This window comes from Phragmites australis, chromosome 6 (genome assembly GCF_958298935.1).
Source record: "Phragmites australis chromosome 6, lpPhrAust1.1, whole genome shotgun sequence".
Taxonomy (NCBI): Eukaryota; Viridiplantae; Streptophyta; class Magnoliopsida; order Poales; family Poaceae; genus Phragmites; species Phragmites australis.
The window spans coordinates 39,193,765-39,217,559 of record NC_084926.1 but is presented as its reverse complement, the minus strand read 5'-3'; the positions used below and the strand labels follow the sequence as shown (position 1 = coordinate 39,217,559).

Genomic DNA, 23,795 nt, shown 5'->3' with positions numbered 1-23,795 from the left:
GTGATATCTTTCCCACAGAGACACAGTAGTGTGCATATACGGTGCAGCGCGGAGTTGTACTCTCTGACATGCTTATAGTCACAGAAATAGAACTGGACCCATTCTTGCTCTGCGAGAGGCTTGATGGTGTACTTAAGACGCTCAAAACGCTCCTACAGTGCGTCCCATAGAGCATTAGCGCTGGTCATTGCCATATACTCATCCTTCAAAGTGGGAGAGAGATGATGGCGGAGAAAATGAAGCGCCTGATCATTCTCATCCTCCATGGGAACAATTGTACTACTTGTTCCCAGGCCAATTGTAGCACGGAGCCTTTTTGCTCCCAGTACAATCCGAACATCCGATGCCCAAGTGAGATAGTTGCAGCCATCAGCACTCAGCTCAGCGAACTCCTTGTTCGTGATGCCAACCATCTACATATTTAAATGATATAAGTATTACTACCAGTAAAGTTGCTTCATGTTGCTAAATTGGATTGCTGTAATTTTTTGATATTTTCTATGCTATTATGTGAATTTTACTGAATTTAAACGCATTTCAGGCAATTTAAATAGCAAAAATAACATAGAAGTAAATACTGCATAATGGCTAAAACACATGCAAAATTCAAATTCTAGAGATATTTCCATGCAGGAAAATATTTTCAGGATTCTCCATAAAGCCCGTAAAATTCCAAAAATTTGCATAATTTTCAGAAACCACAAGGTCTAAAAGGCAAAAACAGAGCCTCTGGTTCCGGCAGGCGGTACTCGGGGCCGGGAACTGCTGGCCCTCCGAGTACCCCGAGGACCCGAGAAGGGTAAGAGCCAGGAGGCGGTGCTCGGGGTCGGGAACTGCTAGCCCCCCCCCCGAGCACCCCGAGTACCCCCCGAGGACCCGAGAACGGAAAGAGCCTGGAGGCGGTGCTCGGGGCCGGGAACCGCTGGCCCCCCCGAGCACCCCGAGTACCCCCCTGAGGACCCGAGAACGACAAGAGCCTAGAGGCGGTGCTCGGGGTCGGGAACTGCTGGCCCCCAAAGCACCCCGAGGACCCGAGAAGGGTAAGAGCCGGGAGGCGGTGCTCGGGGCCGGGAACTGCTGCCCCCCCCCAGCACCCCGAGTACCCCCCGAGTACCCCCGAGGACCTAAGATCCGGGAGGCGGTGCTCGGGTCTGGGAACTGCTGCCCCCCCCCCCCGAGCACCCATTCTTTCCCCGAGGACCCGAGAGGTGCATGAGCCGACATATTTTTCTTTTTCGATCTGTGGCGGTGGCCTTCGATCGGTGGGGCGGTGGTGGCTGCGGGCCCCACCAGATCGGATACTCGGAGTTCATGCGATGCTGGTTCTTGACGTGATGCCATACTGTATAGATCGAATTCGCAAGCTATTGTTCATCTCGCTACGGGCTACTGTTCATTGTGCAAGATACTGTTCATGCATATGAGGTGATGCTATTGTGCTTTGCATGTATGTGCTACTATTCATACATACTCAGTACTAATCATACATACGATGCATGCTACTGTTTATGCAAGATTTCAGATCTATTTTGATGCAAAAGACAGTAGCTACGAGGATACATACCGAATCGATCGTACCTTTCAATTCTTGCAAACGATTCGTGCCGTGTAGGGCATATAGGCTGTCGGAGGATGAACTCCTGTCGCAGGGATCCCAAGAGACCCCCTTTTTAAAGATTCGGCCGGGGGGATGATCCTGAGCGAGCTTGTTTGGGAAATAAGTGGGAAACGAAAATAAATGCGTTGGCTGGTGGGAGATGATCGTCCTAGTGCGAGAAAGATGGGTGCACCAGGGATTAGACAGGTTCGGGCCGCACGGGGGCGTAACATCCTACTCCTATGTGAGTGCTATATCTATCCTCGAAGGGAATTCTTCAAGGATGTATCTGGTTTCAAGAGAGAGCAGCTTACAGAGAGCTTGAGGCTCTCGTGTTCTAGCTTGGCTTGAATGGGTTCGAGCGTCTGCGTCCTCTTTCTTTTTCCACACACCCTTTTACGTGTTCTCCATCCTTTTCTTTTATAGGCGCGCCGACCTCGACATATCCTGAATGGGAAAGAGGGGGTGCGAGTGCCAAGGTGCCACGGAGAAAGGCGTCATCATTTCGTCTTGGCGAAGTGACAGGGGCGATGGAGAAATGCGGCGCGCATCCGACCACCCGCCACTGTGGAAGCCCTCGGGCGCCATAAAGGGGGCCCACCGGGCAGCCTCAGAGGTGCCCGGTGCGCCCACCCTGTCTTGTCTTTCTGCCAGGGCAGGGTGGCGGGCGGAGCGCTTCGATTCTGGCAACGTTATCCCGAGGCACTCGGATGAAACGGGACGGGACCCGTGCATTTAATGGACCCACGCCCCCCTGCCAGGGCATGGCAGGGTCTGACACTGGGGCGTGGGCAGCTGAGAATGTCAGGATGTCAGGCCGCGCGTGCCTATTAAATGCGGCATTGGGCCTTTGACTGGCTGACACCCCGACGATGGGACCCTTCGGGTCGTCGAATGATCTTGCGCGAACCTTCGAGGAACCGAGTCCTCGGGGGCCACCACGCGCAGCCCCGAGCACTCTCTCCCGAGCACTTCGGTGAGACCTTCGGGGAACCGAGTCCTCGGGGGCTGCCACGTGCAGCCCCGAGCGCTCTCTCCCGAGCACTTCGGTGGGACCTTCGGGGAACCGAGTCCTCGGGGGCTGCCACGTGCAGCCCCGAGCGCTCTCTCCCGAGCACTTCGGTGGGACCTTCGGGGAACCGAGTCCTCGGGGGCTGCCACGTGCAGCCCCGAGCGCTCTCTCCCGAGCACTTCGGTGGGACCTTCGGGGAACTGAGTCCTCGGGGGCTGCCACGTGCAGCCCCGAGCGCTCTCTCCCGAGCACTTCGGTGAGACCTTCGGGGAACCGGGTCCTCGGGGGCTGCCACGTGCAGCCCCGAGCGCTCTCTCCCGAGCACTTCGGTGAGACCTTCGGGGAACCGGGTCCTCAGGGGCTGCCACGTGCAGCCCCGAGCACTCTCTCCCGAGCACTTCGGTGAGACCTTCGGGGAACCGGGTCCTCGGGGGCTGCCACGTGCAGCCCCGAGCACTCTCTCCCGAGCACTTCGGTGAGACCTTCGGGGAACCGGGTCCTCGGGGGCTGCCACGTGCAGCCCCGAGCACTCTCTCCCGAGCACTTCGGTGGGACCTTCGGGGAACCGAGTCCTCAGGGGCTGCCACGTGCAGCCCCGGGCACTCTCTCCCGAGCACTTCCTTCCCGGTATTTGGACTCTGCGGATCATCGGGGAACCGGGGTGCTCGGGAACCTAGAGGCCACGGCCCCGAGCACCTTCCCCCAGGACTTAGTTTCTTCTTATCCTGCAGGGTGGACCTCGCGGGATGGTGATATGTGGCGGATGGCCGGCCCGGTCTTCGGGACTCAGGGACCCCTGGTTCCTAATACACCGACATAGGCTAGGCCAAAGACCTGCCCGCTTGACGACGATGTCGATGCAGTGCAGATTGGTCGTAGGCAGATTCGTTCCGCTAGCTTGATCTCCGGTAGAGTTTCGTGCTGATAACGTGTTGAGAAACCGCTGCTACTGGGTGAGTCCAGCGATCCCTAAAGAGAACAATTGCAAAAGGAGACACAAGCGTAGGGTAAATGCTGTCTATTCTTTATTCATCTGTTTTCTTGTATGTTACAATGAGGGATCTCCCTCGTATATAAAGAACCAAAAACTCCTAAGTGTTGAACTCTAATTCTACTAGGATTCGAGACGGACCCACTTCAATATGTAACCTACTAGGTTTCCTAACAAAAAGATAAAAAAAAAATTACCCAGTTGCTGTTGACGCCTCAAGAAAAGGGAGTTGGGGAGGACTTTTCAGTTCATGTTTGTTGCGAACGGGCAAGTAGCCCGATAGCAAGCCGTATGGAGCGGCAGCGTCCACCGAGGTTCGAACCCCATTGTCTTACATCTCTTTAAAATGGCCTCCAACGAAGGTCCTAAGTAAAGGGGCTTAGCGATAAAAAAAAAAGGGAAGTTGGGGAGGACTTTTCAGTTCATGTTTGTTGTGTCCAATCATCTGCTCCTATTTTAGCATCTTTGCACCTTGTATGTTTGGTCAAACTGCCTGTATAGTCCTTGAATGGAGTTCGTCTCAGGTCCTCAGTTCGTGACCTGCGATCCAGAACTGAGAGGTCCTGCTGAATTGTTTGTCAAACAGATAGTTCTGTTGAGTTGTTCGTCAAAGCAGTTACTTGTCCCTACAGGATGCACATTGCCGCATATTATTGTTTGAAAAGTAATTTGAGGTCATGTTTGGAATTGGGGGGTTTCTTTTTTTTTCCGAATCATGTGGAGATTAAACTTCGTTTGAATTTCGTGTAGAAACACTTCGAAATCTCAATAATATAAAACATGAGTTGGTTCTTGCATCAACTCTTTTCCTACTTCTCTCACATCTAATAAAAATCTCTAAAATTTAAATAATTTATCTACTTTTGTCATTCAGCCTCTTAGTCTTGTTACTCGCTACGGATATAGGACATATTTTACTAATAAAAATAAATAAAAAAATAGGAAGGAAATTAACGGATAATCTTTTTATTTTTCGGATCTCATCTGAAATCAAACTACGGTATCACTCCCGATACTGTTGTTCTTATAGACCATAAGACCTTTGACAGCTCTTCGACCCATTTTGCTTTCGCCAGGCCTTGCAGTCGCTTCGTGACACCAGCGAAGACGATACCGTTTGCTCTTTCGATGGCTCCATTTGACTGTGGATGGTACACAGACGTGAAATGGACTTTGATCCCCAAGCCTTCGCAGAAGTGCCTGAATCTTGCACTGTCAAATTGGGTGTTGTTGTCTGCTGTCACTTCGCATGGGACTCCGAAATGGCATATGACGTTCTGTCACAAGAATTTTTGGATATTTTTCGATGTTATGTTTACGAGCGGTATTGCCTCCACCCACTTGGAGAAGTACTTGACCGCAACGACGGCATACCGCAAGTTCCTTGGAGCGGCTGGTAGCTGGCCGATGATGTCAATTCCCCATGTGTTAATGGCCAAACTGGTGGGATTAGTTGTGTCTTCGTTGAAGGCCTGCTTGACCCTTTCACTCAGAATTGGCACTGTATACAACTTCGGACTATGTAATCCGCATCACTGAGCGCCTTCGGCCAAAAGAATCCCTGTCTGTATACCTTTCCGACTAAGGCTCGTGTACCCACATGCGAGCCACACAGTCCACCGTGTATTTCTTTTAGCAAATTCTGCCCTTCTTCATGAGATATGCACAGCAACCAAGGTGCACAGACTCCGGCCTTGTACAAATTGTTTCCCACAATTTTATAATTTCTAGCTCTTTGTGCCATACGCTTCGCTTCCACATTATCTTCAGGCTCGTAATAACCACGAAGGTAAGCCATTATTGGAGAGCGCCAATCTTCGCTTTCAATCATAGCAATGGAACGCGCTATCCGCGAAGTGTCATCGACGGTTGGCATGGTCAACTTTTGGTAGAATACATCTGGTGGTATAGGCAGATATTGTGCGGTGGCTTTGGCGAGGTCGTCTTCTTCAAAGTTGTCATTTCTCGATATACTCTTGACCGTGAACCCCCGGAAGTACTTTTCCATGCTTCGGACTGCTGCCGTGTACTTAACAAGCTCTAGTTCTTTTGCCTAAACGTCTTGTCGATCTGGCTTGCTATTACTTTAGAGTTCGTCTTAACCAGCACCCTTCGGGCACCCAAAGCTTTCGCCTTGCGAAGGCCAAGGAGGACGGCTTCGTACTCCGCAATATTGTTTGTAGATCGAAGTTCTAGTCTGGCAGCATATCTTAATTTTACGCCCGAAGGTGGAGATAATACCGCAGCCATACCTACTCCTATAGCCCCCCACGCCCCATCGCCATATATGATCCAGACCGGTTCTGACGGTTCTTCAACCGGGGCTTCGGCCAGCGGTGTCCATTCCGCTACGAAGTCTGCTAACGCTTGGGATTTCATCGCCGTTCTTGCCACAAAACCTATCATGAGTGGGGCGACTTCCGTTGCCCATTTCGCCATCCTTCATGTAGTTTCTCTATTTTCAAACATGTCGCGAAGGGGTAGGGAGGTTGGTACTATGATCTTGTGAGCTTTGAAGTAATGTCGAAGCTTGCGAGATACCATGACCAGTGTGTATGCTACTTTTTCCATTTCGATGTAGAATCTCTTCGGCCCTGCAAGAGCTTCTGACACATAGTATATTGGGAGCTGCTGTAATTTGTTGTTTCCGTGCCTCTCCTGCACAAGTACCGCGCTTACTGCCGAAGGGGATGCCGCTATGTACAACAACAAATCTGCCCAGGATCGAGAGTGGAAAGGGGTGTGAGCTTTGTCAGATAGCTCTTCAATTCATCGAAGGCTTCCTGCTTCTCCGCACCCCCATCTGAATGGGTCGGAGCTTTTTAACGTTTTGAAGAAAGGTAGACTTCGTTCTGCAGATTTTGCAATGAACTGGTTTAGTGCCGCCAACCTGCCTATCAAGTGTTGTGCTTGCTTTCTGCTTTGTGGAGGTTTCATGTCTATTATTGCCTAGATCTTTTGGGGTTCCACTTCGACGCCTCTCTTTGACACCAAGAACCCTAATAGCCTCCTGGACTATACTCCGAAGGCGCATTTTTTTATTCAACTTTAGCCCCGCCCTTCGCAAACTTCTGAAGGTTTCACGTAGGTCTTCGAGATGTTGACTTCTTCTGGCACTCTTGACCACATGTCGTCAACGTATGCTAGGACATTTCGCCCTATCTATGAGCTTAGCACTGTTTGCATCAACCTTGTGAAGGTTGAGCCAGTATTTCGGAGGCCGAAGGGCATCCTCACAAAGCAGTATATGCCAAAGGAGGTTCTGAAACTTGTCTTCTCCTCATCTTCCTTTGCCATCCAGACCTTGTGGTACCCTAAGTATGCATCTAGGAAACTCAACATTTCACAACCAGCCGTGGAGTCCACTAGCTGATCAATTCTAGGTAATGGGAAATCATCCTTCGGACAAGCCCTGTTTAAGTTTGTGAAGTCTACGCACATTCTCCACTTACCGTTACTTTTCTTAACAAATATTGGGTTGGCTAGCCACTCTGAGTGCAACACTTCACGTATTACGCCAGCATCAAGCAGCTTCTTTACCTTAGCCTTCACTGCCTCTTCCCTTTCACTCGAAGCTTTCCTGAGCTTTGGCTTTCTTGGCTTCGCACGAGGATCTACATTTAAACTATGCTGAATGATTTCCCTATTGACTCCTTGCAAGTTCTTTGGAGACCAAGCGAAGACATCCTCGTTGCTGCGAAGAAACATTATCAGTTCTTGTTGGTCCTCCTCTGGGGCCTCCGCCCCTATGGTGATTTTTTATTTGATTTTTCTTGATGTAGCGGCACTATTCTGGTTTCCCCCTCCGGTATAGCCTTCGCCACCTTGTTTACCTTTGGCCGAATCTCACTCTCCTCTCGATCCGCTGAAGGTTCCGTCACCATATGGACATTTCGCCGTCCTAGAGTGATTCCCACTTCGATTCTTCGGGCCACTTGCTGGTATCCAAGCACCGTTATGACGCCTCCAGAACCAGGCATCTTCATGCATAGATACGCGTGGTGCGGTATTACTCTGAAATTGTTCAGGACTCCCCGACCGAATATTGCATTATATGGATAGTTGATGTCGATCACATCAAAGGTAATATCCTCCGTCCGGAAATTTGTCCCTTCGCCAAATGACACTAGGATTATTATCTTTCCCAGAGCGTTGATTGCGTTCCCGCCGAAGCATAGCAATGGGGATCCAGCCTGGTCTAGGTCGCTTCGACGTAGACCCATTTTGTCGAAGGCATCTGCAGAAATGATATTCGCGGAGCTTCCTCCATCTATTAAGATTCTATGCACTTCATTTCCTGAAATGTTTGTTGTGATTACGAAGGCATCCGTGTGTGGGTAATCTAAAACCCTCATGTCATCTTGCGAGAATGTAATGGGCACATTGGACCATCTTGAGTGAATGTAAGTTGGCCCTACACCAACGTGGTTTACCCTTCGCACGTATTCTTTCCGCTGCCTCTTAGATTCTGTCTCCTGATTAGATCCTCCTGAGATTGCTAACACCACATTGTATCCATGATTTACCGTGTTCACGGACTTACTGCTCTCTGGTGGTGCTTCGATCATAGGTCTTGGTGGAGGCAGAGGCAGCTCCCCTGGGGGGGTCAGTTGCCTCGTTTGATCCAGCTGAGCCGAGGCTGCAGGGGCATATTGTGGTGGTGCAAGCATCAGTCGCCACTGGTTGCCAAACATCGTGCTCGGGTTGGGGTTTTCCCACGCTTCACCTTGCCTGAATTGTGCGGCGTGGTGTATGGTTCTTGCTTGATCGAAGGATTGCTTCGCTAAGCTCTCTTTCATGGCCATGACCTGCGGGCACTACTTGGTCCTGTGGCCGGCTCCTTCGCCATGTAACTTGCAGTAAAATGTGGCCGGGTCCTACAGAACTCGTCCACCTCGGCCCCTTCCTCTGCCAGTTCGACCTCCTTGAGTAGCCCCACTTTGACCTTCGCTTGCCGCTTGAACAGCTTCAAAAGGGCTGGAGTCTATCTGATTGACCTCCTTTTGCCTTGTTGTATAGTCAGATGCTTCGGCTTTCCTCACATGCAGCAATCTGTCTCTAGGGTGGCCAGTGCCTGCCTCCCTGGTCGACGTATTTGTTTTTATTGCCTTTGAGGCTACCATTTCATTTTTCCTCCGAAGATGGTCGAGCTCGGATCTTGCATATTCTTCCATCTTGTTGAGCAGCTCTTGTACACTCCCTGGCCTTTTTCTTGTAAGCTTTCATGCTAAGAGTCCCCCTCTGATGCCCCGTATTGCCACATCGATGATTATGTCTTCGCTCAGCCCCTTCTATTGGTTGTTGATTCAGTGCGAAGAGGTCGCTCGCGGAGATCTTGTCTGCTCGATTTCCCTGAAAGTTGTTGTACAGGGCATTACGCAATTGCTCCCACGAGTAGATGGATCCTGGAGGCAACGCAGAGTACCACGATCTTGCTATCCCTTTTACAGCTAACACAAAGGCCTTCGCTAGTGTTGCACTGTCTCCTCCGGCGGATTCGACTGCCGCTTCGAAACTCATTACGAATTCCCTTGGATCTGACTCTTCGTCGAACATTACTACTCTGGGCATCTTGAAGCCCGAGGGCCACGGTTGGTTCTGCAGACCAATGGATAGCGGGGATTCTGGGTCTCCCGCGGATGACCGTCGTCGAAGGTCCTGTGGAGGTCGTGCCGTGTCTTCGAGCGGCATCACGTGGTGAGCTATTTCCTCCACACGATGCAGCATATCGATTTCCTCTTGCATTTTCTCCAATGTATTCCTAGCTTCCTCTGCCCGCCTGCGATATTCCGCAGCTTTTCGGCTTGCTGCCAGGCTGTCTAACATGCGCTTTTTCTGCGCAATCTGCCTCTCTAGCTCTTCGGCTTCTAGCCTGGCTATTCTTTCTTCCTGTGTTTCATCTTTGTCTTCATACTCTGCGAAGTCATCCAGGTCTTCCCACTCTTCGTCTCGCGCCTTCCCTCCTTCTTGTGCCGAAGGCTCATAGTGTGCGCGATCGCTTGTTTCCGCGACCCGCACTGGTGTCGCATTTTCCTGGACGGTCGCTCTGTGTCTGTCCTCATTGCTTCCTAATGGTGCAACATCAACACCGTAGTGTTGTTCGCCCCCCCCCCCCCCCCCCCGAAGCTCCTTCGGCCGAAGCATTGCTTGACCCTGGTAGCGCCAAAGGGGGTCTTTCGACCGAAGCCCCGGCCGCAGCCGAAGGTTCTGGCAACGCCTCCGATGCACCAGTTGGCTTCGTCTTCTTCTTGGGTGGCATGGCTTCGGTTCGTTCGATCCCTACGGACGGTGCCAAATGTTGGAACTGATGTCCCAAACAAGGAGAACCTTCGCTTATAGGGAAAGCCGAAGGATTCTAGGTGTGACATGTGTTTGGGGTAAATTGTCTTAATTGATCCTCGTCTCGGATACAGTATGACCCTATTTATAGCCCGTACTCAACCACTCCATGCGGGGTTTGCAGTTTTTACCCCCTTACCTGCTATATTCTCGGAATATTCGGGGGCATTATGGTACAATCAAGCGTATTTACATAATTACAACTCTGCCCTGGGCAGTTAAGTGGGCCCTGACGTCCAGTCATAGCCTTCGGTCGACCCCAAGATTCCGTCGAAGGCTTCTCAGCTATCAGCCGGAGGTTCACCATGGGCTTCGCTTCTCCCCTTCGGTGCCACGAGTCGATCCTCGGTCCCAGTCCAAAGATGCGCTGCTACCTTCGCCCATTTCAGTCAGCAAAATTGACGGTGTAGTCTTCGGCTTTCGATCGAAGGCCCGTTGTCGCCTTCATCGACGCGGGTAGCTGGGACAGCGGGCAAGCCTTCGGTTTTCAACCAAAAGATCATCTGGGTCTTTGCCCGCACGGATGAAGGACTTGGGCCAACCTCCGGGTTGCGACCGAAGGCACTTTGTGATCTTCACCTGCACTCCCTGAAACACCCCTGTAATCACCCGAATGCGTAGCCTCCGGTAGACTTCGAGTTACCCTACGAAAGGGGAGGGCGAGAGATCATCCCCAACAAAGAATATCCTTAACCTTGATTCATTTTCTTTCCTCTAAGAAATCATGGGGAAGAAGAGGATTGTCACCCCTGAGAAACCAAAAGCACAGAGGATGCTAGTACTAGAGGCTGCCCCAGCACAAGATGGGGCGGATAGGAGCCCAAACCCGCACCCAATGTTCTCCTCCGGTAGCAGCGAAAGCCAGTATCATAGCCCAAGCCCTGACCCATCACCAATGCGGGAGAGCCGACGTCGGGCAAGTGACGAAGAATACAATCCCACCGAAGAGGTATTAATATGAGTCGATGCTTTTTATACTTGTTAAATGGATGAGTATTTTTTGTTTATATCAGCTCCCCTTGTTTTCTCTTTAGATGGCAGAAGAGTAGTTTCCAAGCCAGACAGCTGGTAGCGGTGCACGAGCCCGCAAGGCCACAAACATAGTGGTTGACGGACAAGGATACCGTCACAGGAATCGATGCTGATTGGCTGCCTATGGATGAAAAGGCCCTAAATAGATTCCAGAGGGTCACAGAGTTCATTGCTCGGGAGAGTGTGCCGATAACGACTAAGTTCGAAGACCTCAGTGATGAAGCTAAGAGGGACTTGTTCGATAATATCGCCAAGAAGTATCTGGAGTACCCTGGAAACATGAGTGGGCATCAAACGATCGTCGCACTCAATGCAGCAATGAAAGCGATCGCAAAACTTCACCGAAGCTTTAAGAGCAAGCTTGTGAATAGGTACTTGGCTAAAGGGGTGACACCCTTCGAGAGCTACAAGCACTTGAAAGAGGAAGATTGGGATGCTTTTGCGCAGATGAAGTTTAAAAAGGAGAGTGAGAAGAAGCATTTTCGGACTAGGAACAAGCATAACCACAGGACCAACGCAACCGGGTACGCTGGGAAAAGGGCTAAATGACAGGCAGAGGACAAAAAGTTATCCAGAGAAGGTCACGAGAATCCTTAGCTCCAATTCTCGGGACGATCGCAGTCATATTTGTGTGCAAAGGGTGAGCTATCCAAAAGCAGGGAAATCACATTCAGAAACACCGAAACCCAGGAAGTTGTAGAAAAAGTAAAAGAAAAGGCAGCCGAAACCGGCTAAGGTTCTTTCACCGGGGCCAGGGAACATGATGTTCTCTCAGTGGCGCTGGGAAACCCAGAGCACTCGGTTCAAGTGCGAGGTGTATCAAGTTCCCAGGGCTGGAAATACGACTTTCCCGAAGACCTCGGGATATACAAGAAGAGGAAGAGGCATGCAGTGGAAGTGGATGCATTGACACAGGGCATCACTTGGAAAGTTTACTGAAAAATCATAGAGCAGCTTACAGCAAAGGGAATAGATATTTCCATCCTAGTGGAAGCTAGCCCCGAAGCTGTAGGGAAGAGTAGATGTGCCTCCAAGTAGGTCGAGCAACAAGTAGTTGCTGCCGTGACTGAGCCAGATACGATTGACCTGCTAGAAGGGCCCACGCCATGCAGCCTTGTAATTAGGCCTGGTGGGTATCACATCGAGGTTGTAAGGGGTTAAGTGCTTCAAGACGTCCGTATCTTATATATGGTCCTGATACATGTAGACTATACTGTGGTTACGGTGGACATGGTACATAGAAATACCACCGATCACGTGTTGGAGCTCCCCCTAATGATGAAGTCACAACTCTGAGTGAAGCTCTTCGTTAAAGGATCTAGTGAAAGAGGGGCGACATCGTGGTCTCCAGTGCATCCCAGTCTGATGAGCTCCAAGTGCACCGTCGTTGCTCCCTCCTCTAGAGAAGCCTGCTTCACTGCCTCCTCCTCCACATCTGGCAGCCTCGCTTCTAGATCCAATTCCATCTCCCCTAGAGAGTCCAAAGAAGAAGGAAAATGAGGCTAAGAAAAAATGCTCTAAGAAGAACCTGTCGAAGATGTCAAAGGCCATTGTACCGGCAAAAAAGTCTACAGACATCGGAGCAGCATGGATTAGTGCCAACACGAAATTCCAATATGGGAAGCCTATGATGACGGTAGATGGCTTAACAAAGGCGAGAAAAGCATGTGTCGACCTGCATAATTACTACATGCAGGTTTTTAGACACAGCAATGCCACATCCGTAGTCGTACAGTACAAACGATGACACCTATTAAGTAATGATGACAACTACTTCATTATGAGTTTCAATGACTTATACGACCTCTTCATCCTTGATGGCCTAGACGTTTCATTATTACGGATCTTCACATTGTAAATTCCTTGAAACTGAATATTCATGAATTGATACAACTAAGTCTTGAATCTAACTATGTTCTTATCTATAGAGACTTGATGAAAGAAACAAAGAAGAATAAGGATTACATCGCATGTCTTGACCCTGATGCCATTACAATATCGGTCATCCAACTTCACCCCGACTACGTTGTAGACCATGTGGCCAGGGCAATGCAACAATATTATAAAATACAATACCTGATAGGCGCCCACAACACCGGTGGCCATTGGATCTTACTGGTCATTTGCCTCAAGTGGGACTTGGTGTTCTACCTTGACTCGTCAAAACCAATAGGACGAAAAGGCAAACCTGGATAGCGTGATTACAGCGTTGTAAAAAGACTCTTCGACGCGTAAGTTCTGCCTGACTTAGTTTATATATTTAACTTTTCTAACATAATCGATTCATCCTTATGTAGGGCTTTTGACAAGTACATTCGAGCTCAACCTGACTACGACTCGAAAGCCGACCACAAACTGACACACAAGACCAGGTCCGCGGTAAATGCTACCTAACATAATACCAAATGCTCTCTGCTACTGCTTTTTTCCTTTTGATATAAAACTAATTTTTCTTTCCAGCAGTGCCACCACCAACCACCGGGTAATACCTGTGGATTCTATGTTGCGTGGAACATACTCCTCACGCGCCGCATGAAGGATATCAAATCTTCCGATGTAAGTTCAATACGAGATTATTCGTAACTAATTTTAGTAATTTGTTTAATTCCATGGTAACATGGTATTTGTTACACGTCAAATTATTCAGGAATTTGACTCTCTTTTTTTTTATGTTGGTGCACTCCCGGAGATTCGACGACGAATCGCAGAGTTCTTGGTGACTGAAGTCATCAGCCCACACGGCGAGTTCCACTATAGAATCCTTAGGTTGTGAGATCTTATATGTGTAATATGAGTTGATTGGAACTTTGTAATATTTGTGATTCTGTCATAAATTGATCGGAACTTTGTAACATTTGCGATTATGTGATGAAGCGAGTTCTTTTATGTGTTTTTGTCGATATAGATTTGGATGTGTTGTTGTTGTTTGCAAGAAGAAGACGGTTGTTAAATCCTGTTTACACTCCAGGATACAACTTGGAAACAGGACATTTCCATATGATAACATACACATAAGTGTGGGGTAACATTGTTACCCATCACTTATATTAAATATAAATAATTGGTAACTAGTTTACCCATCACTTATTTATTCCTCCCATTACATGGCTAATAGATATAAGTGATAGTTGAAGAGGTTACCCGTCACTTAACATAAGTGACAGTTGAAGAGGTTACCGGTCACTTAACATAAGTGACAGTGAATATGTTATCCGTCACTTATGTCAGGACATAAGTGACAGATGAAGAGTATCACCTGTCACTTATGTCTTACAATTATGTAATAGAAAATATTCATAGGTGACGGGTCCTTACTTGTTATTAATGACTAACCATCAATAACTCGTTAGGGGTGATGGATGCAAGACCTATCACTTACAAGAATTATTATCTGTCACTCATGATCTTTTTTCACGTAGTGATTCTTTGTATATACAGTTATTATTATTGATAAATAATAAAGTCACATCCTTCTCAGAAGGAAAAAAAAAACTGTGCAGCGAACTTGCACATTGTTGACATCGAAAGTCAATGCAAATCAATCAAATGCCAACTTTATAACTCATTATCAAACTGTGAATTAAGATGTTTCCTCTGTTTAAAAATAGTAAACCTATTTATTTTAGGCTTGGTCTTTGAAATTAGATTTTGACTAATTTTTTTTACAAAATATATTATTTATAGCTATAAAACTTGTAAAATTATTTTGACTTATAAATCTAGTTATATAATTTTTATACACTAGATATTCTTATAATTTAATTAAATATTAATTAAAGTATATAAAATTTATTATTTTAAAATACGTCTACTATTTCTAAACGGAGAAAATACTAAACATGATATATATAAGAAAACAAACTTTCAAACTGTGCCAATTAAGATATTAAACATGATATATATAAGAAATAAAAAAAACTTCATCAGTGCCAACCAAGCTGCAGCATCTGCTCCGGTTTGGTGCTGTCCGGAGCTCTTCCTTGCGGGAGGAGGAAAATGTTCTTCGTCTCCCACGCCATCTCACGGTTCATCTTCATACTCTTCTGCCTCGTCTTGCTCTCTACCTTCTTCTTGGCTATGGACAGCATCTTGCGATCGTCAGCGCCGATGGTGAAGGACTCCTTGAATAGCTTGTTGCCCTTGATGTGGCTGAGGAAGCCGTTGCCGAGGAACCTGCTCAGGAAGTTGAGCTGCACAAGCTTCGCCCACGTTGACACCTTGATCGACTCACGGCGGTCCGACGACGTCCGCACCGACTTCTTGGGCCGCTCGCCGCGCTCCATGAAGGCGGCGATCTGCCGGAAGAGGTCCTTCTGCTCGGGGAGCAGCGTCTTGACCGCGCCCTTGCCGCCGGCCTCCGCGGCGAGGTCGGATACCCTGGCCTGCAGCGCCTCCATGTCCTTGCGCGGGAGGTGCTGCGTGAGGTTGAGCTCGACGCACACGGCGAGCGCCTCGCCGGTGGCCATCCGGACGGCGCGGTCGTCGGCCTCAAGGAGACTGGCCAGGGACGCGATGGTGGCGTTCCAGGCGGCGCGGTCCGCCTTCCGCTGCGAGTCCGTGACGGTGGTGACAAGGAACGTCCACGCGGACACGGTCGCGGCCACCACCAGCGGGCTCGTCTTCGTCGAGATCTTGGGAGATCTTAAGCTTGAGCTTGAGCTTGAGAATAGAGAACCTTTACAGTATATCATGATACTCAATGGTGAAGAGTATCATTGTTATGATCCAACCGTCTATTTTAGTAGGTATTATTGTAATTATCTTGATACCCTTAAGAGTAATTACGTTATTGACTGACCGGATTTCGGAGCTTCGCCACCCATCATCGACCGATTGACAGAGGGTGAAACACTAATAAATAAAATGAACAGAATAAGTGAAAACTTATCTGAAAAATAAACTAACATTTTGACCTTCCCTAATTAAACATATAATTTACAAGTTATCAAAGTTTTTTTTTCAATCCTACCCTTATGATACCTATGATACTCTTTAATGATACCCATGATACTGATGGACGATAGAGTATCATTAGGCTAATCTAAACCACCGGATGAAGAAAATAGACGGCATGCACTCATTTAGGTGTACTGTAAAAGTCCTCTGGGAATATCACGCCCCAGATGGCCTTGAGCGGCCGCTCCGCCTCCTCCGTGCCCAGCGCGCCTGCGAAGGTGACGGCGGCGAGGCAGTCGAACGCGGCGATCAGCATTGGCTCTTCGTTCTGTGACGCCTGGACCTGGAGCGCCCGGGAGAGCATCGGGAACGACTCGTCCATGATCTCCGTGGCGCCGCCTTTGCGGAGCGTGAACGCGAGGAGGTCGACAGCGCGGTACGCGAGGCGGGCCTCCCTGGTGGCCGCAGGGGCGGAGGAAGTGCCGGCCTTCTTGATGGAGGCGCCGCGGATGGCGAAGATGACGAGGCACCTGCCGTCGGTAGTCTCGTCGAGTGGAACGACCCCCTCGAGTGCGCCGACGAGCGACGCCATGGCCGCCTCGCGCGTGGCGGGGGAGGCGAGCTTGTCGTGGAGCGCGGCCACGCACATGTCCAGGAGCTCGAACGGGTCCGTCATGTCCTTGGGGTTGAATTTGACGGACGGCGTCGGCAGGGCCGCCACATCGCCACCGCCCTTGGCGCCTCCCTTGTTCTTTTGACCCATTGCCGGAGACGGATCGAGCGGCAGAGGCAGGCGAGGCCCGAGTGCGTCCGGCCGGGGAGAATCCGATCGCTCGGTCGGGCGGCGCGCGGGCGGCTTGTTGCGGCGGACGACGGTGTCGGCGAGTCGAGGATGAGATGCTTTGGTATTTGTAGTCCGAGGGTGGGGGATTGGAGGAGGAGACGGTGCCGGAGTCGGAGAAGGACGCTTGCCGAGTCTGGAAACGGAGGAACTGGCGGGAAGAGTCCGTGTCGTGCGCGGCTCGCCACCGGGACCAGGTGGTCCGTTTCGAGTTCGGACTGGGCGCGTCCGTACGGTATCGTGAGTTCGCAGAACCAGACTGATAATGGGCCTAGCAAGCCCAACATAGAACACTGCCGAGCAGAATACCACAGCTCAAACTAGTCACTTTGAAAATGCTAGGCACCTAATTTCGTCAACTTCGTATCAAGTTCAAATTCATAGGAACCAAAACAAAAATCTCGAGCTCCTATTCGGGATATGAGAATTCCCGGTTCTTGCTGAACTTCAACTGCTCCATCCAAATTTCATGTCAAATTCATGCGTACCCTTGGAATGCAGGGGCCTCGTCGCGTCCCCTCTTGGATAAATTTTGCGAAATTTGCCGCGCGCGCTCCATTTGGAGTGCAGAACTTCAGATCTCCAGCCGAAGCTCCTGTGCATTTTCCGCTCCACTTTCGGCGCCAGCCTTTTCGTTTCTGAATCTGAAATTTCACGAACACAAACATGTTCTTGCGCAGTACCCTGCATATCGGCCCTGCCCTGTCATCCTCAGCTGTGCTCTGACCACCAGAGCCAGAGCCTCCACTTTCATGGATTCCAACGCCAACTTTTCAGTCTCGACGCGTGAACAGCGGTGCCTCGCAAATTTTTCAAATGGCTTCTGCGTCAGACTCGCACTGTGGGATTAGTACAGTATCTCAGCCTCTGGCACTGCAAGCTGCAAGCATTCTACGCTTGACTTTGTACTATCGTGGATTTGAGTTCGACCACGGTGAGTCACATACTCACATGTGCATGAGCTAATTCGCCTACAAAATGTTTCTTTCGGATTGAAATAGATCTCAACTACAGTACTTCAACATTCCCTGTCATGTAGATTGACCGAGAGAAAAACGAAATGGAAATCCTGAAATTTTCAAGACGGCACAAAGAATGGATGGACTAATAAACCATTACCCTTCCATAAATAAAAATAGGTCGATCAATGTTGACATCTGCAAAAATGCAGCCGCAATCTATCGCAAGCAACACTGCTGCCTGCATACACTGTCGCAATACTCAGAGTCATTGAAACCAAAAAAGAATCCAATTGAATTGAGCTCGAAGTGTGTGCCGGTGGTGCAGCTAGCTGCCGTTCCTGCAGCCGCACTGATGGCCGGCAACAACCTCTCCGCTCGGCAGTAATGTCACCTTCATCTCCTCTTGTAGACTGTAGCTGTGTGTGTGTACGGTGTTGTGGTGTGCCTAAATACTGTCGACAAATACTGCGTCACCGGTTTTCTACTCTCCTGGGCTCCGAAAATCTGTAAACATATTCGTACGTCGCAGTATGTATGAGTTAGAATGAGTTCCTGCTCTTGTTCATGTCGTCCTTGTCGCCAGGGAGACGCCGGAGAGGTCGCCGCCGTACTCCTCCAGCACCACCAGCAGGTTCCCGCTCGGCTTCAGCCACGACCGCGGCACGTGGTACCTGCAAGTATCAATTTTTCGCAAGGAAAAGGCCCATATTACCGCCAAACCTCTCGGAGAAAGTACATATAAAATTTCTCTGTACGCGTAGCAGTGCTCGTGGGTTGGTCACTCCGAGCTTACCATCTCTGGGACAGGTCGCCGCAGTTGGACATGCACCGGTCCTCGTGGTACGTCCCGGCGTAGCTGCACCGGCCGCAGCTGCCGGAGTAGGCCTTGTACGACCAGTAACGGCCGGCGTGGTGGCCGTTCACCCAGATCTGGCCTTTGCCCATGCTGCCCATGTCCAGTGCCACCGGGTCGCTCCCCGCCGGCGCGTTGAAGAAGGCCTGCGCGCCGCCGGATAATTCAGCAAACACATGACAAGAATTCACACAAGATGCAATCTAACGAAAACAAGATGCGGACATGCAGTTATGCAGCTGATGAACTGTTACAATGCAGCAATTCAGTTCTTGCTGGCACATTGCAGTGCAACTGTGCAAGTGCGCAACAGTTATTGCGTTGTCTATTACTGCTAATATTTCTTCAGAGCAATGACTGACCTTGTGCCAAGTCAGTGGCTGCTTGCCGCCAGGACCGGCCCATTCGACGGCAGAGCTCCCGGTAACGGTGTGGAGGCCGAGCGACTCGCCTTTCAGGCCGACCTGCGCCAGCGAGATTCAGAATCAGTGTGATTATTCTTGAGCTAGTGAACTAAATGAAGCAGATGACAATATTTCTGTGGACGATAGAAGCACCTGATATGTCCATTTCTGATGGCTGAGGTCCCTCTTCCCGTCATTCAGGCCGGAGAGTGTCACCGGTCCAAGGACGCCGACGTTCCATGACTCAAAATGGTTGCCGACGTTCTACACCACCACCATATTCAATGTTAACATTTTTCAGCACGATGATTTTCAGGACATGGAACTGGGATGTGATCAGCTTACAGGAAGGCCAACTGCTGAACTTAGGATGGAGATCTTGTTGCTGCCCTGCCACATCTTCACATGTCCATCGAATGTTAGTTTCGGGTTGTCGTAGCCGCCATAAACAGATCCTACACCACAAACATTCCATCGGTATAATATTCGGTACTGACCTAATCGTAACGAAATGCAGTCGGATAGATGTTAGTACCGTATGATTTCCCATTGACAAACACCTGCATCGAGTGCCCAGCGGAGTAGACAGTGAGCTGAGGCCACTGGCCAGACTTCAAGAATTGCTCATTGCCACCAATGTTGACACTGCAACGAGCATAATTCAAAGGGTATCCACCAGGTTTTCAAAGAAATGTTCCAAATGGAGCGTTATCAAGGATCAAGGTCAGTCAGTCACTCACTAGGTGGTGTACCACAGATAGTCCGACTTGTCCCATGTCATGCTGAGCTGCTCAACCAGGCCATCCTTTGTGAATGCGCTGTCGTCCAGCGAGTTTGTGTCCTCGCTGTAGGACTGCCAAGCGAACCGAACCACCGGATTCATCTTTGGCAGCAGAGTTGGCTCCTTCACCTACACAATTATCACATTTTCCCAGTTAGAACATAGGCTCCTGGAGTCCACAGAAATATTCAACTTCAGTGTTCCCTCACCGTTGCGGTGTTGAAGACCGCAGTTTTGCAGTCCGGTAGAATGCTAATGGACCATGCAGGGAGGTCATAGTGACGCCCATTGAACTTGACTTTCACGGCAGAATTCATGTGGTAGTTCGACAGGAACGCAGCACAGGCTCCATTCTTCGACTTGTAGACGTATGCCTGAAGAAAGTGATCAGCCCGTCAATATCTATGGTTATTTTCTTACACTTGAGATACCATTGACGTATGGGGCAAATTCATTGCAACAATAACCTTCTCGTAGTTTCCAAGTTTCTGGATTGTCGGATTGCCAGAAACCAGCACTGCCTCGGCCTGCTTGATGGCCCTGTGCAGGTCCCTCAGGTGACCCCATTTCGGCTGTCTAAATAGACCTGAAATGTGCATGCCATGATATATTCAGTAGGGCTCAGTAACTCATGGAAACATGCCAGACAACAGCTAAAACCATTCTGTAAACTTCACGAAAATATCTCTGGGCAGCAGACAGGAACTAAAGTTCGTCAAAAATGGCAATCACTGCATACCGAATTCATCGATGGGGGCATCATAATCGTAGCTGGTTGCGATGAAGGGACCACCGGCCGTGCGGCCGAAGTTTGTTCCTCCATGGTACTGCATCAGAACATGCAAATGTGGTCACTCACAACAAGGGAGAACGAACAGCATTCAGTCCGGTGTGACCATCATGGCCTTATTCTTACCATGTAGTAGTTCACGAAGGAGCCACCCTTCTGAATGAACCTCGCCACGGCGAAGGCCATGTCCTCCACCGGCCGGTGAGGCACAGCGCCTCCGAACTTCGTAAACCTTCAAGTTGGTAAAAGTGCAAAATTAGGCAATTATCAATATTTGAAACGATTTCACAGGCTTCGTGCAAATTGGGCACGAGTTGGATCAAGAGAATTACCATCCAGTCCAAGCCTCAGTCCACATTGCTGGCTTGTAATTCTTGTTCGGGGTGAAGTAATCGCAGTAGAAGCCATTGCAAGTGTTAATCTGCCATGATCAATTCACACAAGGTGAGTACCGAGACAACAAAACTGCATGACCAACTCAGTTTTTCTTTCACACCAGCCACACCACCATGGATCCATGGAGGTGCAGTAGTGTGCAACACCGTACCACGGGGTCTGGGGCGTCGTCTTGCTTGCACATCACCCACGGCACGCCGGTGTTGGTCCCCACGGCCATCTTGGCAGCCCAGTACGCATACGGCTTGGCGCCGCTGCCCCCGACAGACTCCATCGGCCCGAACTCGTTCTCCACCTGCACAATTGGAGAATGATCCTCTCACTTGTCAGCTCAAATCTCAAGCTGCATTGCAGAGATGCAATGGCACCAAGAATTTTCATTCAGGGCTTCACCTGAGCCATGATGATTGGGCCGCCCTGCCACTCGAACAGCCCCTCGGACTTCATCATCGACACGATCTTCTCAACAAACTTCTGCATTGCAGCCTGCGGCACCAACACGAAAACAGCAGAATCAGACACATCAGGGCACCAATTTGATGAAAAATGGAAGGATGGAATTTTTTTCCTTTGGTGTCATAAAAAAATCAAATATTTTGGGTAGCAGCGGCACTACCTTGAACGGGCCATTGTCCGTCCTGAAGCTGATGCCGGGCACATACTTGAGCCAAACAGGAAATCCACTGAAAAACATAGCAGTTGCAATGTTTCAGTAGTTCTACTTCGCAATCAAGAACAAACAATTGCAATCTGCAAGGAATGTTTGTGGGTACCCGAAGTTCCACTCAGCGCAGACGTAGGGTCCGATGCGGAGGTGGACGTAGAGGCCGGCCTGCTTCACCAGCTTGACGAAGCGGACGAGGTCGTAGCGGTCGGCGAAGTAGTACTGTCCCTGCACCGGCTCGTGGCCGTTCCAGAACACGTAGGTCTGGATGACGTCCAGGCCGCCGTCCTTGGCCTTCTGGATCAGCCCCGGCCACATCTGCATTCGATTCGGAGCGGAGCGGAATGAGAGCAAGAACCAAGAACCAGTCAGTTCAGAGCTGCCATCTTCTCAACCAGAGGGCCGCCGTAGCAAGCTGCATTTGGGCGAGTGGAGAAGAGACGGCCATGGGCATGTGACGCGTACCTCGGGCGTGCTCCTGGGGTAGTGAATGGAGCCGGAGATGAGGATGCGGCGGCGGCCGTTGATGACGAGGGAGCGGTGGTCGTAGGAGACGGCCGCATTGGCCGAGGCCAAGAGGGAGGCCGCCAGGAACGCGGCCAGAAGGATGCGGCCGCCGCCGGCGACAAGAAAAGGCAGCGCCGCGGCCATGGTGCCACGCCTCTCCTCACCTCCAAGTACCAAGCTTCTCTCTCCCCCTCTCTTCGCGTGCCTTGGCAAGCTAGCCGATGGGCGAGCAGTGACCCACTGCTTCTTGGAGCGAGCTAGGTGGCAAGCTTGGCAAACGGGAAGAGCGTGAGAGAGGGAGTGAGGTGGCGTTTTTATCGAGAGAGGCTGGTAGGGGGCGGCAATGGCGACGGGAGGAATGCGCGAGCTTTTTTGCTGCTGCTTCTTTTTTACTACCCCTTTGTTTGATCTCTCCTTTTGCCGCCCCTTTATGGATGGTTAACGCTCGCTTCGCCGGTGAGCTGCCGAGCTTGGACAGTTGGACTGTTGAGTGCGCACACGGCACAGCGCACTTGGAGACGGAGAGGGGAGTGTGCACGCCTGCACGGGAGTGAAAGTGGGAGTGGGTGTGGTGACCGTGTGACACTGTGAGGATGATGGTGTCAAACTCGCCGAGCCGAGCTGAGTGAGCGCGGTGGAGTAATGAGTGAGAAGTGGAGGAGGGAAAAGGTGAGCAAATCTCGCCGGGGTGGTGGAAAAGGTGGGGCCCACAGTGTTGTCTTTTTTTCCTTTTTGGGTTATTCTGGTAAAGGAGTGGAGTAAATGAGTTCATGGCTCTCAAAAGTGCTCCCTCACATCACAAATATAAGTGCATTAGACATAGATATGATGTTCAATATAACATCTTGACTAATAATATTTATTAAATTATATTATTTCAAATAGACAGAGTAATATATTATGAAGGTAAATCTAAAAACTGCACGTTCATGCTTTAGTCTTATGGCACGCACACTTGCTCCAAAAAAATATACAAAATTGCTTATAAATTTGAACCAATTTGCTTTCTAAAATTTGCTTGTAGCAAAATTATTCACAAATTGTTCTTATTTTTTATTGAAAATATGTACCAGCTAGATCTGATCTTGCCTTTGAATGGTTCTAATTTCTTCACAAATTTTTATTGAATACGATCTGAATTGTCTTAACTTATTTTTTAAATTGCTCACTAATCCATTCTAATTTGCTTACTATTTTTCACAAATTTGTTTACATAACTACATTTAAGAGGTAGGTGAACAAATGGATTATTTATTAAATGTTTCCTCTGTTGTTGCCACACATTGAAGTGGGTCACAGGTAAGTGTTGCAAGTTCAATTGTAAAAAAGTTCAAAAATAAAATAAAATGCTCATGTTTAGACTTTTTTTTAAAAAAAAAATAGGTGTGCATATCATAAGTCTAAACCGTGCATGTGTAATTTTTAGATGTGGCCTATTATGAATGTATTTTTCATGATAAATTCAGTAATATCAACCTTATGACGATTTTTTCTATTAATAGTCAAAGCTAAAAAAAATTAACTTAGAACCTACCTAAGTTGACTTATATTTAGGATCAGAGTGAGTAAGATAAAGAAGTGTAAGTTGCACAGTATGTCTTTTAGTCTTGGCCATGTTTTGTGTGTAAGCATTTTTGTTTGCTAAATGTGAATGAAATGCTGTCCTGTCTACTTCCTGCGATATAGAAAATAAAATTTCAGCCCAACTTTTAAAATCTTCTAAATCGGTA

The 23,795-nt window shown here is 49.2% G+C and overlaps 2 protein-coding genes across 2 annotated transcripts; both read right to left on the bottom strand.

Annotated features, from left to right (window-relative positions):
* Positions 1–14,894: 14,894 nt before the first annotated feature.
* LOC133923214 (uncharacterized) lies at positions 14,895–16,630 on the bottom strand. The gene is made up of 2 exons (XM_062368637.1): positions 16,063–16,630; positions 14,895–15,646 (listed from the first exon to the last, which is right to left on the bottom strand). Exons 1-2 carry the CDS (start codon positions 16,628–16,630, stop codon positions 14,895–14,897), a joined length of 1,320 nt encoding a protein of 439 aa, XP_062224621.1.
* A 1,178-nt stretch (positions 16,631–17,808) lies between these two features.
* On the bottom strand, positions 17,809–22,708 carry LOC133922401 (beta-galactosidase 4). Its single transcript, XM_062367728.1, has 17 exons — positions 22,024–22,708; positions 21,668–21,876; positions 21,511–21,577; positions 21,288–21,380; positions 21,046–21,189; positions 20,831–20,919; positions 20,625–20,730; positions 20,448–20,535; positions 20,176–20,294; positions 19,918–20,082; positions 19,668–19,837; positions 19,463–19,572; positions 19,273–19,382; positions 19,081–19,191; positions 18,886–18,987; positions 18,464–18,669; positions 17,809–18,341 (listed from the first exon to the last, which is right to left on the bottom strand). Exons 1-17 carry the CDS (start codon positions 22,207–22,209, stop codon positions 18,233–18,235), a joined length of 2,184 nt encoding a protein of 727 aa, XP_062223712.1. The 5' UTR covers positions 22,210–22,708; the 3' UTR covers positions 17,809–18,232.
* Positions 22,709–23,795: the final 1,087 nt, after the last annotated feature.

Bases quoted from the DNA above. Each gene is read 5' to 3' on its own strand.
- LOC133923214 (XM_062368637.1), bottom strand. From the start codon at position 16,630: ATGGGTCAAAAGAACAAGGGAGGCGCCAAGGGCGGTGGCGATGTGGCG. The intron at 15,647-16,062 runs GTACACCTAAAT...TATACTGTAAAG, and splicing joins ATTCCCAGAGGACTTTTACA to GTTCTCTATTCTCAAGCTCA.
- LOC133922401 (XM_062367728.1), bottom strand. From the start codon at position 22,209: ATGGCCGCGGCGCTGCCTTTTCTTGTCGCCGGCGGCGGCCGCATCCTT. The intron at 20,920-21,045 runs GTACGGTGTTGC...TGATCATGGCAG, and splicing joins ACGACGCCCCAGACCCCGTG to ATTAACACTTGCAATGGCTT. The intron at 20,731-20,830 runs GTAATTCTCTTG...ACCAACTTGAAG, and splicing joins ACTGAGGCTTGGACTGGATG to GTTTACGAAGTTCGGAGGCG.